This window comes from Nestor notabilis, unplaced genomic scaffold (assembly GCF_000696875.1).
Source record: "Nestor notabilis isolate BGI_N333 unplaced genomic scaffold, ASM69687v1 scaffold8253, whole genome shotgun sequence".
Lineage (NCBI taxonomy): Eukaryota > Metazoa > Chordata > Aves > Psittaciformes > Psittacidae > Nestor > Nestor notabilis.
In genome coordinates this window covers 38,188-50,964 of record NW_009923246.1, presented here as the reverse complement: position 1 = coordinate 50,964, position 12,777 = coordinate 38,188, and the positions used below count along the sequence as shown (strand labels likewise).

The following is a 12,777-nucleotide window of genomic DNA, read 5'->3' as shown; positions in this document are numbered from 1 at the left end:
GGCGTAGGAGCGGGGAAGGGAGGCTGTGCCCTGTCCCCGTTCCTCCCACCCCTGGGCAGCAGAGGCCAAGCAGGGCTGTGGGCGCTGCTGAGGCCCCGCTCCCCCTCTGTGCCCTCGGGGGGTCTGTGAGGGAGAAGCCCCCGCGGTGCCCGGGGCACCTTCGTCAGAGGGTTTTCTGGAACGGGGGCACGCTTGTCCTTTTAATTTTTAACATTGTCCGTGATTTCAAATCACGAACTTTCTGTGCAGTTACCTGTTGGCGGTGGTGTCTCCTGAATTGATTCGCATGTGGTAATGAAGTACTTATTGCAAATAAACGTTTTCATTTGGGTTTTGGCTGATTCGTTGCCTTTATGCCTGTATTATGTCTCCTCCTCACAGTGGTGTAAGTCCAAAGAATGACAGCTATGTTGCTCTGAAAGTTAGATCTGAGCTTGTGCCTTTGGCACAAGGCTGCGTGGATGTTGTGGGTTGTCTTTCCTGGGCCTTTGTGGGGCTCACTAGACTTCCTTGAAGGCTTGTTGGGTAACCTTGCAGGCTTTTCTGGGCTCCACGTTCGATTTGGCTTTGGCCTTTTAGTTAATATTCTTCTGGATTTGAAGGAAGAATCGTGAAAGCTTTTATGTGAGTGAGGAGACACAGTTTTCACAGATTCACAGTAGAAGTGAATCGTGAACTTGGGAAGTTTTGTTGCTGGAAGTTCAGTTGCAAAGTACTTTTTGGAAATCGGAGGCAAGTTGTGCAGAAGGTAGGATACGCTGCTGCTATGGAATTGCTTCTCCTTCCCCCATCAGCCTCAGGTGTTTGGAGGAAGAGTAGTAAGTTCTGTTTACTAGTGTTACGTGCTGCAGATCTTCATGTCCTACAGTGTTACCTTGGATCCCAAGCTCTTATCTTTACTGTATAGGAAAGGAAAATTAAGTTTTATATGACTTACGATAGCTTTTATTTACACACTGATAGGCTGAGATTTGGGGGAGAATGTATTTAAATAAAATCAAACCATTTCAGGTAGAAATCTCAAGGAAGAACAGGCTGTCTTGCATAGTTTTCTAATTTTGGAGGCCTACAACTTCAGCCTTGCTTGGGTAGTGGTTTCTGGTTCAAGTTGAGCCTAGCAGTGAGCAGCAGATTGAGGTTTGGTTTAATATTTCTGCGAGGCAATAACATGTCTCTTTCTAGCAGAGTACCCAGTATTCAGCAGCTTGCTCTGTATCTTCTGCTGATGACTTTGTGTGTACTTCCAGAGCCATGGATGACTTCGAAAATAACACCACCGTCTTCTCTGCCCTGCGATCCCTCAACAACTTCATTTCCCTGGAGGGGGTATCTGGGCCGGCGACGCCAGGCTCGTCTCGAAGCGCCTTGCAGATTCAGTACCAGCAGAGGGTGCAGGTGAGGTGTCCTCATCCCGGTGATGCCTGCATCGCTTCGGTGTGGTTGCGTGTTCCTTTTGATTCCAGGCACCGGGATTGATTTCATTAAGATCTGACCATTCTTTCTACACCTGATATTCATGCAAGCTCAATAATGGAAGCTTGCTTTTGGTCAACGTTCTGGAATCTTTACATTCTTATAAGGTGTCAGACATTCGTTTCTGTTTTGTAAATTTCAGAAAGGTCCTTTAAATTTCTTTCCTGCTGGTTATAGCTGCATCCAGCTCAGGGAATTAAATTATAAGTTGTTTTCATATTGCTGAACAAAGGAGCTTTTATCAATTAATATTTTTCTAGCAAGTAATTTTGTTAATTTTTTTTTTTTAAATTTACAATCTTCCTTAAAGTTTCTTTGCTTGGACAGATGCAGGAGACTTGGTTTGTGTGTGGCTTTGATTTGCTGAGCAGTTGTGCTTTCTTGTCCACTGCTGTTCGTTTCCACGTTTGTTTTTGACTTTTTCCTGTCAGCTGCCTCATGCTCATGAAGCATGAAGTTGACATTTTGGCTCATAAGGACTGTTTATTAGCTGCATTTAAATTTCTTAATATAATTTCCATGCAGTATTTCTATTTCTAAGTATTTCTTTTAAGTCTCTAAGAATAAAATGAACTTGCTTTCTTTTGGATGTAAATCTGCTTTGCATTTGGGATGTTGGAAAAAAACCTATGGATTTTCTGTCTGTGGTACAACTCTGGTTACAGAGATGGTTAGAGGAGGCTCTCCTGGTTAGAGATTCTTCCTTAGCTCTGTTTTGAATGTACAGTGCTTAGACATGAGGTGTTCTATTAATATTGTCTGTGTTCTAAGGTAATTGGAATGAAGTGTATTGTAGCAGGTAGAAAACCATATTATTTTGTTCAGCAGTTGAACTTCCTGGGGAGCATGATCTCTGCTTCTTGGGTTACTTTTATGAGGCTTGGGGAGTTCATCATTAACATTTTTTCTTCTAGGTAGAGAAGTTCATTTTGTCAGAGTATCTCTAGAGATTGAATGAGAAATTCCAAATGAAGAACTTGACACTTGCTTCTTTCCAGCTAACACTGATTTGTTGTGGGTTTCTGAGTGTGATGTTGAACTCTTGGTTTCCCCATCTGCAGTTGGTGTGAGAGTACCATAAATATGGTGATAGTTCCCTTGTAATTTGTGAAATGGCATGTGAGCTGAACAGTGCAAGGTGGGAGCTAGCAATGTTATATGCTGTTAATGGTGTGTAATGTCCATTTTCACACATGGTCTGGTGAGATGGAAGAACAAGCTGGGCAGATCCACTCCAAATCCCAGCTCCTGCAGGTGGAACGAGAGAAGATGCAGATGGAACTTAGCCACAAACGCGCTCGCATTGAACTGGAGAAGGCAGCTAATACCAACGCCAGGAACTATGAGGTAAATACATCAATTGCAGATGGTTTGATATCACAGGCCTAAGTCAGAACATACATAGTGCATCTACGTTGGTGTTTTAGTTTGGATTGGAGGTATACTCTTGACTTCTCACATGCTATGCTTTGGTTTGCAGTGGAATGTCTAAGAATGTTGTATAGTCAGCTTTTTGGGGGATGAAACTTAATTGAAAGGTGGAGGCCAGGAGCAAGTCTAGTGTTCCCCAACTGCTAATGGACACTCTCTTCAGAGCAAGACTTCAGCAAGCCTGTAGCAAATGCTCCTGGAATGCATTTACTGTGTTTGCATTCACTGCAGATGTGGTGGTGGTGTGGGTGTCAAGTTCCCAGCACCAACTCTTTTGCTTTACATCTCCCCTCACAGAGCATTGCAGTAACTTGCTGATGTACACCAGAGAGTGAACATCAGAGCCTGGTTTGGTTGACAAACCAATGACCTGATCACAAGCTTCCATTAGTTTAGCACTGAAGTCATCATGGGTAGCAGTAACAAAAAGGGATTTGATATTTGTTTCTCCCAGAAGTATTTCAGTGTTTTTCTCTCAGATGAATTTAAACTTCTACTGGCACAAGTGCCAGCATTTACTTTGTGTGACTGTAATTAATTGGAGTGGCAGCAGTGCCAACTGTGCACTGTCGCACAAGAGAGCTTGCACTGATAAAACAGTGAGCCTCACTCAGGGAAGAAGAGCTTTTATTGCTTTCTGGTCTGATGCCCACATATATTTGCTTAGCTACGTTACTGGAATAAGTAGGAGATCTGTGGGTTTTGTAGCACAACAAAGGTCTTGTATGAGACTGATTATTAAAAAAGAAATCTTTTAAAAAATCATAAGCATGTTTTATTGTATTTTACAAGGGTGCTGGGTGTCAGATTTAGTGTGTGGTTGTGAAATAGCGAGTCAGTGTTCCTCTGAAGTCAGGTGTGGGATTAAGCTGAGTTCATACTGGAATGTAGCTGAGTCAGTCACAGAAACCCCTTAAATACTGGTACAAAAAAAAGAAGCAGCACTAATCCAGCACTGTGGTAATTACCCTGCTCAGATTCTGTGTTTTTCTGAGTCATGTGGATAAAGGTTTTGGGCACCTCACGTTGCTTTGCATAATCCTTGCTTACTATGTAAATCCGTGTCTCGATTTGCTTTGATTAGCAAAGCAATTTACTACACATTTTTTCAATAGTCAATTTGTGGTACGAATAAACTGAAATGGTATATGAGAGGTTGTCAGAGGTCAAAAATATTTATTGATTTCATTGATAATACTGTGCATTTAAACCTGGTTTCTTTTCTGTTAAATATCCTCATACAACTTGAAGAAGTTGCAGAGGAAAGTTTGTCTTATTAACCTAACTGTTGAGGTCTGAGTTTCTGAAAGTCAATTTGCTGTGCATGGGTCAGCTTCAAATTGAGCATCAAATGGTTTCATCTTTGAGCATGCAGTGGAATCATGTCTGTGTTCTCATCTTCATTTCTTAGTCTTCCGGATCTCTTAGACTGCCTCTTAATTTTCTAGCTCCTTTGCCCTGGGTAGGGCCTTGACATTGAGTTGCTGTTGGTAAGATTTTTGCCCTTGCTAGTGCTCTGATCACTATAATGAGAAAGGGAGACAGGAGAGATGAAAACAGCTTTAGTTTTGTGCTACTTTCCTCTTATGTCTCTTTGTATTTTGTTTTTTTCTGTTGCAAGCGAGAAGCTGACCGTAACCGGGAGCTGCTAACGCGCATAAAGCAATATCAGGAAAGGGAAACAGACGCTGAAAATAAACTGAAAGAACAAATGGAGATGAACAAATGCTATAAGAAGAGCATGGAGACAATGAGTAAGAAGCTGCAAGAGAAGGAGAGCAAATTAGCTGAAGCCAATGAAGTAAGAACAGAATAAATTTCTAATCCCTTTGTAGCTTCCGGTGACTGACTTTGAGGTTCTTGTGAATTGAAAATACCCTTTTTGATTAAAAAAAAAAACAAACCCTCAGAAAACAAACAAAACCAACAACCCAGACAAAACAATGGGAAGCACTGTATTTATGAATAAACCCTGGTGGTACGTGTCCCTTTGCTGTCAAAGTTTAGAACCTAACCAAGTCCAGAGACAAGTGAGCAGGTCAGAAGATGTCGCTGTGTTAATTAACAATGAGGAAAGATTTCTTAGGTTGATACGGAGAAAGAGAAAAAAGTGCAAGGCAATATAAAGCATCTAGGTTTGGAAGTGAGGTTACATGACACTGAGTAAAGAAAGGGGAAATAATGGAGGAGGTAAGATGGGAAGGTGTTGAGGGAAGTAGGGAGAACTGTAGAATGGAGAAGACCAAAGTTATGTATGAAGTAATTCCTCCTGAAGTGTCTTAGGTGCCTGTGTTTTCCACTGTAGAATGAATGCTTGGATAATTCACTGATTTCAGCTCTTTGGGATGAGCAGATCATCTTCCAACCCTCAGCCTTTTCACGTACCATTCTAGTTAAGTTCAGCTAGTTCATTTGTAACTTCTCTGTTTAGTTGCATTAGCTGTACACCACTAGAGTCCTTAAGCTGTCCTGCTGCCTAGCTATCACTGCAAATATTTGTGTGATAAAGCAGGTAAACAGATGTAACGTGCCACTTATTGGTGCTTAAAACCAGGGAGACAGTGATGGCATGTGAGAGAAACTAAACCCATGCATGAAATGTGTGCAGCATTTCTGTTCCTGTGTTCTTTTTATATCTGTCAGTATCGAGAGGAGAACCCTACGTGTTTCTCTGTGTAGAAAACACCTTACATGTGGAATGTTTCGAGATTTTTATCTGTTACAGGGAGATGACTAATGGCTATTTGAAACAAACCTGTGAAGTTTTCTTTAGAATAAAGATATTTAGAACAGCGTTTTAAAATCCACTGGCCTCCACTTTTAAAGAAAGCATAATACGTCTGGTATTTAGTTGAGGCAAACCCAGATACTTTAAATTTTGAAACCCAGCCAAAATGTATTTGGAACGGTTGTGAGATAATGTTTTTACTTTAATATATATAGTTATGTTTTATCATCATCTAGCTTTGAAGCTTGATAGTTTTTATGCCAGTTTGAGGTCACCCACTTAATAGGTAATGGAAATGACAATTTGGGTGACAGATGAAAGCAACTAAATGACTTTCTCTTGCCTTTGTTTTTGAGGTGAGTTTGAAGGTCTGAAGGTTTGCAAGAGTGGGATTGTTTCTAGATTCACTGCTTGTACTTTTAATTTGGATATGATTTCTGTTTATCACCATCCATAATGTTTGGCTTGGAGAGTCATAGCCTTCTGTGTTTATTCTTTCTTTCCATTAATTCAGACAATCACTGTATTGAAAGGGAAAATATCAGAGCTGCAGTGGAGTAAAATGAATCAAGAGATGCAGATGACAAGCCAAGACTCTCAGAAGCAGGAACTGATGGAACAGCTGGATGTTCAACATAAGTAAGCAGGGGATCAATGACTGTAGGGAGAAAAAGGGAAACAAAACTTCAGTCTTCTGCAGCTGTTGTCACTCAGAAAACTTTCCACAGCGTTTGATTTCCAATCTTCAAAGGGGTTCTTTGATCTGGATGTGCAGGTTATAACCGTTGTTTGGAACTAGCTCTGAGGTGCAATTTAATTGTACCTTGAGGAAAAAAAAAACCCCAAACTTGAACTTAAAATCTCAGTGATGTCTCATTCTCATCGTGGAGAGTTAACAGAAGGCATGTGGGTGGGAAAGGCTAATCTGAACTTTATAGACTGAACAGAACAAAAATACCAAGCCTTAAGTCCTAGTTGAGGGGTAGTTGAAAGATGTGAGTGTGGTTCTTTTTTTCCCTTGCTTACCAAGTTCAACTCCTCAGGTGCTCTTTATTTATTGTGTGTATTTGTTGGTTTCAGAGTTAAGGTGGCTTTGATTTTTGGGTGTTTTTCAAGCTGCATCTTTTTATTAAAATGAGTATTTTTGCCTCTAAATTAGAGGGAGATGGTATGAGTGTGAAACTCTGAGAGAACCTATCTGCTGTAACAGAACCATTTACCTTGTTAGTAGAGTTTGAAAATGTTTGTCAGAGATACTTTTGCATGTAGGTGGTTTCTGGTACATGATTCCTGGGTGCTAAATGCCTCTTGTATCTACACCTAATAGAAAATGGCAAGAAGCTTGTCAGCAAATCCAGATGTTGCAAGCAAACCAATCCCATCTAGCAGAATATGAACAGAAGATTAAGGTAAGAAACTCTGTGGGCTGTATAAGACTTTAGTTTTTAATCTCTTCAGTGAAGAACAGAACAGTGTTTTTCTAAAAATAATCACTGTTGCAGAAAGAAAAGGTTAGTTTGTCATGTAAGAATCCGACATGGTGGCCAGAAAGAGCTGAAGTTGGCTAAACTGACTTGGATGGTCCAGATTACCTGTGCATGACACACTTCACCTCTTTGGTATCGATTGAGAAAAAACATCTACCTATGCTTTCTCAATAGAAAGGTGATTTATATCCTTCTGCAGTACTCTGCAGAAACACTGTGTTTGATCTTGTGCCAGAGCACAAGATTATCCTGCAAAAGATTCACTAGAAGTGGGTCCTTTTAATTATTAGCAGAGATCTTGTTTTGTTAGGAACTGAGGGTAAATAGGTGTAGGGTTTTTTTTTAGGGAAGAGGCAAACCCAGATGTTACAAGTGGAGCAAGAGGCATCCCTGCTTTGAGTGATGGACTGGGCCAGATGACCCAGTGAGTTCCCTTCCAACTTTATGCAAGTCATTGATTTGAGTTTAAAAAGTACAATGGAGGAGTAGGTCCTATGAGTTCCAAGTTAATCATTGCTGTCCTCTTGCAATCCCATGTTTTCTAGGATCTGGAACAGAAGCTCTTTTTTTTGGAACATGATGCACTAATTGTCAAGAACATGAAGACAGAACTGGCTCGTCTCCCAAAAATGGAGCGGGAATTGCGCCAACTCAAGGAGGAAAATGCCTACTTCAGGTGAAAGAAGGGTTCAATTGCTGAGAGGGTTAGCTTGTGTTCTGCTACAGTTGTAGTATATGTGCTTTCAAATCCCTCTGTAGGGCTGCCATACATGAAGTGTTAGAAGGAGGCTGAAATATTACATATAAATACTGGGTCTGAATTGAGCAGGGTGTGATGGCTACCAGAGGATTTGAGAGGATCTGGGTGATCTTCCTGAACACAGCGAGAGCCTCACAGAATGTGTATTGATTGTTCTTGGATGTTTGTTAGAACAAAATTCAGTGTTTAAAGATAGCGATGAGCTCTGTACAGGTTTGGGAAATGAATCCCTATAGAGAGCAGAGACAGCTGATCACTTCTTTAATAACTCTTTTTTGCTTAGTTATTGTTGCCACTGTTTTAGAGGCCTGTTGTTCCAGCACCATGTTTGGAAAGTCTCTTGTTTAAATGTCTAAAGCATTCTAATACAGACCTGGGTCTCTGAAGTGGCAATTAGTTTGAAAAATTAAGTTGCTATGTACTATGAAATAACTTGCCTTAGAGATTTATATATTTCTTGTTAGAGTAAACTTAATATCCATCTTTTGGTGCATGTTAAAAAAAAAAACCAACCCTGAGTTATATGTGTGATCTTACCATCTTTTTCTCATCCTTAAATTAAGGCTCTTGGGTTTCTTCTTGTTTCATTATAATTTTAAACAGGTTATCTTGGAATCTCTTCTCATGCTTGGGTGTTTTTGTTGTGCACAGAAATGTGATATCAACAGCTTAAAGGTCATTATTTTACAAACGGTTTTATCTTCTCAGCCTTGCACACCTTAAGCAGTGTCAAAAGCGCTCAGCCATCACCAAGCACTCAGAAAGCCCCAGTGTATGCCACTTGCTGTGTTCCAGCCCTGTGTTCAGCCTGCCTGAAGACTGAAGTAGGAAGCCTTTTGCTACCCTTCATGCTGTTTTGCCAATCAGTGAAGCAGATACAAACCTTCAGGTTCTTTGGACATAATGAGGGTGGCACTTAGAGTAGGAAAAAGCCGAGTTTAATAATGCTGAGTTTCTGTTGTAGCAGTGTCTTTGCAGTGAGGGTTATAGAAGCAAGTCAGCTGAATGCCATGAACTCTCTTCAATGTCATAGGAGTCCCTTGTAATTCCAGGTGTATCTGAAAGTTTGTGAGAGTGAATCAAGTTGCTTGACTCTTTAATTGTTGTCTCTCTTTTTCACCACAGGGAAATGAAAGAAAACAATGGATTGCTCAAAGAGGAGGTAGAAGGTCTCCAAAGAAAACTGGAACGCTATGAGAAGGTCCAAGCACAGCTTGTGACTGTTGAATTGGAAAATGAGGTGAGCAGCTGGGAACATTTGGTGGATGAGTGGGATAGAGGTTTCCTTTGTTGCCTGTCCTGTCTTGTGGGCTCTTCCTGTATTTTTTACTTGAGATACGGTACTTGTTTTAATTCATGGGTTTGAACAGTCTTAAATGTCAGCATGAGAGGAGCTATGGCAGTGAAGGTGAAAAAGGCAAAAGGTTGTTTGCTGTTCAGTGTGAGTTTCTGTGTAAAGAACAATCTCCTCATAGTGTCTTTTTTGGCCTTGCTGTTTCTTTCTTACCTCTCTCCTGCTAGAAATGTCATTTCTGGTGTTAAACTCTGCCCAGACATGGTGTTGCTGAGCAGGTGTGTGGTAAGAACCTTGGTAGGCACTTGGGTTACTGCCAGTGCCAGCAGGGCCAGAATGTGGTTGGTCTCAGATTAATAAAATTACTTTGCTTCCATCCCACCCTATGTCAAATAGACAGCAAATTGTCAAGAGTTTAACCTTACTGTGAAACCTGTTGATCTGCATAGCTATAATGGTGTCTGATCAGGTTTAGATAATACAATTTGCCATTGAGTAAAAGCAAAAAGCTAAAGGAGAAACTGGAAGAGGAGAAATGGGCACTTCAGTTACTACAGGATCAGTGGTGAGAATACAGCTCATTTTCTTCTCCACTGCCAGGATTCTGGTCTACAAGGTCTAGTACACTGATGGTAGCTCACAGGGTTAGATAATTGACAGTGCTGAAGTGTCACAGAGCTGTGGTGACAGGGAATATGTTTGTGAGGAGTGGGGAATGACAACCAGAAATGCTAGCTAAGAAGATAATGAAATCCAAAGGAGGAAAAAAAAGACCCTAACTTTGAATGGAGGATTATGGGAAAACTGTGGAAAGTGACTTCTTAGAACATTTGTCTGTGTCTCTAACTCTTCTTTTAATCTCTACTTCAGAAACTTCTGGGAAAATTGAAAAGCTGGGAGAAAGTGGACCAGAGCACTGGCTTGAACATCAGGTATGTGCTCACAGCTGCAGAGAGGTGCAATTTTAAATGATTTTCCTTTCCTCTGAATCATCTGATCTCTGAAGTGTGGTGGTCATGTTTCGTGTTAGCTCTTCTCCAAGTGGAAGCTCTTCCAGTACTTTATTATATATGAGAAGAATCATAGGATACACGCTATTATAGAGTACCGTTGAGAACTAACGAATGTTTTTCACCAAGTCAGCCTGACAGTGTCTCTGAGGCTCAGTTTTGAGTTCTCTGAACTCTTCGTGTACAGGCATTCATGTTTAGTTAGAAACATGCTAGCTTAGTAAGTGAACTCTTAAGAATATTAAGAATGTGTTATGTTAAGAATGTGTTCAGAGAAAAGAATGTATTACTCATGACAAATTGTTGTAAATATGATTTCTTTGAAATCTGAGTATCAAAATAAGCTGCCAGATCATGTTGTTTTGACTTTTCTTCACTAAAGTAGCTGAAGAACTGTTTCATTTTGGCTAACGAGAAATGGAATAAGCTCAGTTTCTTATGAAAGGGGGTAAAACTCTTCACCCCTTAGTGGTGTTTTGTAACAGCAGCTTGTCAGTTTGGGTACTGTTACTTAACAGCTTTCTGACAACTGGAGCACTGAAGCAGATTTTAACGTCTCTGGTACATATGTGGCATACAGAGGGGCTGGAAGTGGTGCATCTTCTGATCATTTTCTTCCACTGAAAAAGGTTTTCTGTGTAACTAAGATGCTTTCACGTTTCAGTACTGCTTTATCATCTCTAAATTGTTGTTACACTAGAAGGAGAGGTGCTTCTTTGTAAATAACCGTTTTGATGTGAGCATTCTAGTCCAGATCACCTTTCATATTGGATCAAAGCCTGAGCTGCAACATGAACCACAGAACCTAATTTTACTAGTTGTTTCTTTATTCTGTTTGTTACACATTCCCAACAACAGAGCTGTATCTGCATGCTGCTGGGGTTGTTTGGAAGTAGGAGTGTTTGAATATGCACTTATGGTTTGTGCACATTATTGCTTCATGTAAAAAATACTTGTGTTTAACTTGGGAAAGCCCCCTTAATTTTCACACTGTTTTCTGTTTAATGAGGACAATGAACCTTTCTCTAGAGGCATGCTAGTAGGTAGCATGACTAAGATCCTCCCCTGCCTCTGCTGAGGATACATACGTTTAGATGGAGTTAGAATTGTGCTGCATCTCCTATGGCAAGGAACGGCCAGAAATAGCATGAATCCTTTTCACAAAACCTGTGCTATCAGACAGCGGAGTAAAAGCTTTTTACTTACCTCAAGCTGTTAAAGGTTTAATGAGGTAATTTCACACTGGGAGAGAAATGGAACCAAGTGATTCTGCCTGTGGAAGTCTAATACTCCTTCATTTAAAATCAGAATATTCGCTGGAAAGTGTTAGGCTTTGATTGGGCCATATTGTTTAGTGCTATTAATGGCATCTTCTCTTTCAGAGGAGGGAATTGCTCCTGAGAAAAATCATCTTTTGCATGCAATTGTAGCAAGTGGAGCTGGATGATTTCCTTCTCTCTCTTCCCCCCCCGCCCTTTTTTTTTGTTGTTGCTTAGATTTCTTACAGCATGAATTACGTTGCTTTTCAGTCAGGATTGATGGAGATGATGAGAGATCATTGTCCTAGTTACATTCCTGGAGTATGCTGTTGGTGAATCATAAAATCATAGAATCAACTACGTTGGAAAAGACCTTTAAAATCATCAAGAGAAGAGTTAATTGCTTATCTTATAGTAGAAGAAAATAGGAACAAGTTGGATAGTTGTCCCAAAGAGCCAGAGCAATGTGCTGTTTGCTAATAAGTAGATAAGCAAGGAAGAAGGGAAATGTATCTTATCATACTCTTCATGGGTACAGAGAATGTAAGGGAAGTGTGTCCAGCATGTGGTGTTTTAGGAAAGAATGATTTTTCATTTCCTCCAGCACTTCCACAGGGCTTGTTCTGTGTCTGCTCTCAGTGGTTTTTGTTCACTGATTGCCTGGTCCCAGCAGGCTTTTTGTCAGATTGGCTTATAATCAGACCTTGGAGTGTAATTTTATGTGATAATACTTGGAAAGGAGGTGCAGCTTTTAGGAGTGTAGTGGTAATCCTACTGGCTTTAGTACTGGTCTCTTTTTGGTAACAATGAAAGAGCGAAGTGTTTATAATGCTTCCCCTTTTGTGGGGGGGAAACAAGTTCATTACCAGTTTACTCAAGGGCTAATCTTATGTTTTCTGGTTCTGGATTCCACTTGTAAGCTCCTGGGTTTTCTTCTTGCTCTCATAAACTACAGAAGCAAAACCAGCTTTAGCTCTAGAGCCTGTTGGTGTGTTTTGTGTTGCTGTTGTGCAGTGTTCTGTCCAGAATTTGCCTTTGGAAGATGCCTGCCTTATACAACTGTTACAATATCCTTGTAAGCGCCACAATACCCAGACAACAAATTAATACACATGATAGTTATGTATGGTTCATGTATACACATTATGCATCTCCTAATCTTTTTTGTGGTCAATTATAAGTCCTTTTGATATTTTGATCTTCCTACTGCCTACTTTCGTGGTATAGTTGGCTGTCTTTTATTGTGGATGTGATTTTTGTCTTGTAGGTCTTTTTTGTGAGTTACTGTTATGCTGCCAGGGATTTTCGTACATTTGTCATGTGTTGCTCTGAGTT

The 12,777-nt window shown here is 40.4% G+C and overlaps 1 protein-coding gene across 1 annotated transcript in view; it reads left to right on the top strand.

Annotated features, from left to right (window-relative positions):
- Positions 1-1,251: 1,251 nt before the first annotated feature.
- Positions 1,252-12,777, top strand: part of MAD1L1 (MAD1 mitotic arrest deficient-like 1 (yeast)) — a gene marked incomplete at its 3' end in the record, with an annotated part of 34,493 nt that continues 22,967 nt past the window's right edge. Inside the window, exons 1-8 of the mRNA XM_010012044.1 lie at positions 1,252-1,395; positions 2,680-2,820; positions 4,526-4,705; positions 6,147-6,271; positions 6,960-7,041; positions 7,665-7,795; positions 9,005-9,119; positions 10,044-10,105. Coding sequence (XP_010010346.1) covers positions 1,252-1,395; positions 2,680-2,820; positions 4,526-4,705; positions 6,147-6,271; positions 6,960-7,041; positions 7,665-7,795; positions 9,005-9,119; positions 10,044-10,105 — 980 coding nt within the window. The remainder of the gene's footprint in view (positions 1,396-2,679; positions 2,821-4,525; positions 4,706-6,146; positions 6,272-6,959; positions 7,042-7,664; positions 7,796-9,004; positions 9,120-10,043; positions 10,106-12,777) is intronic.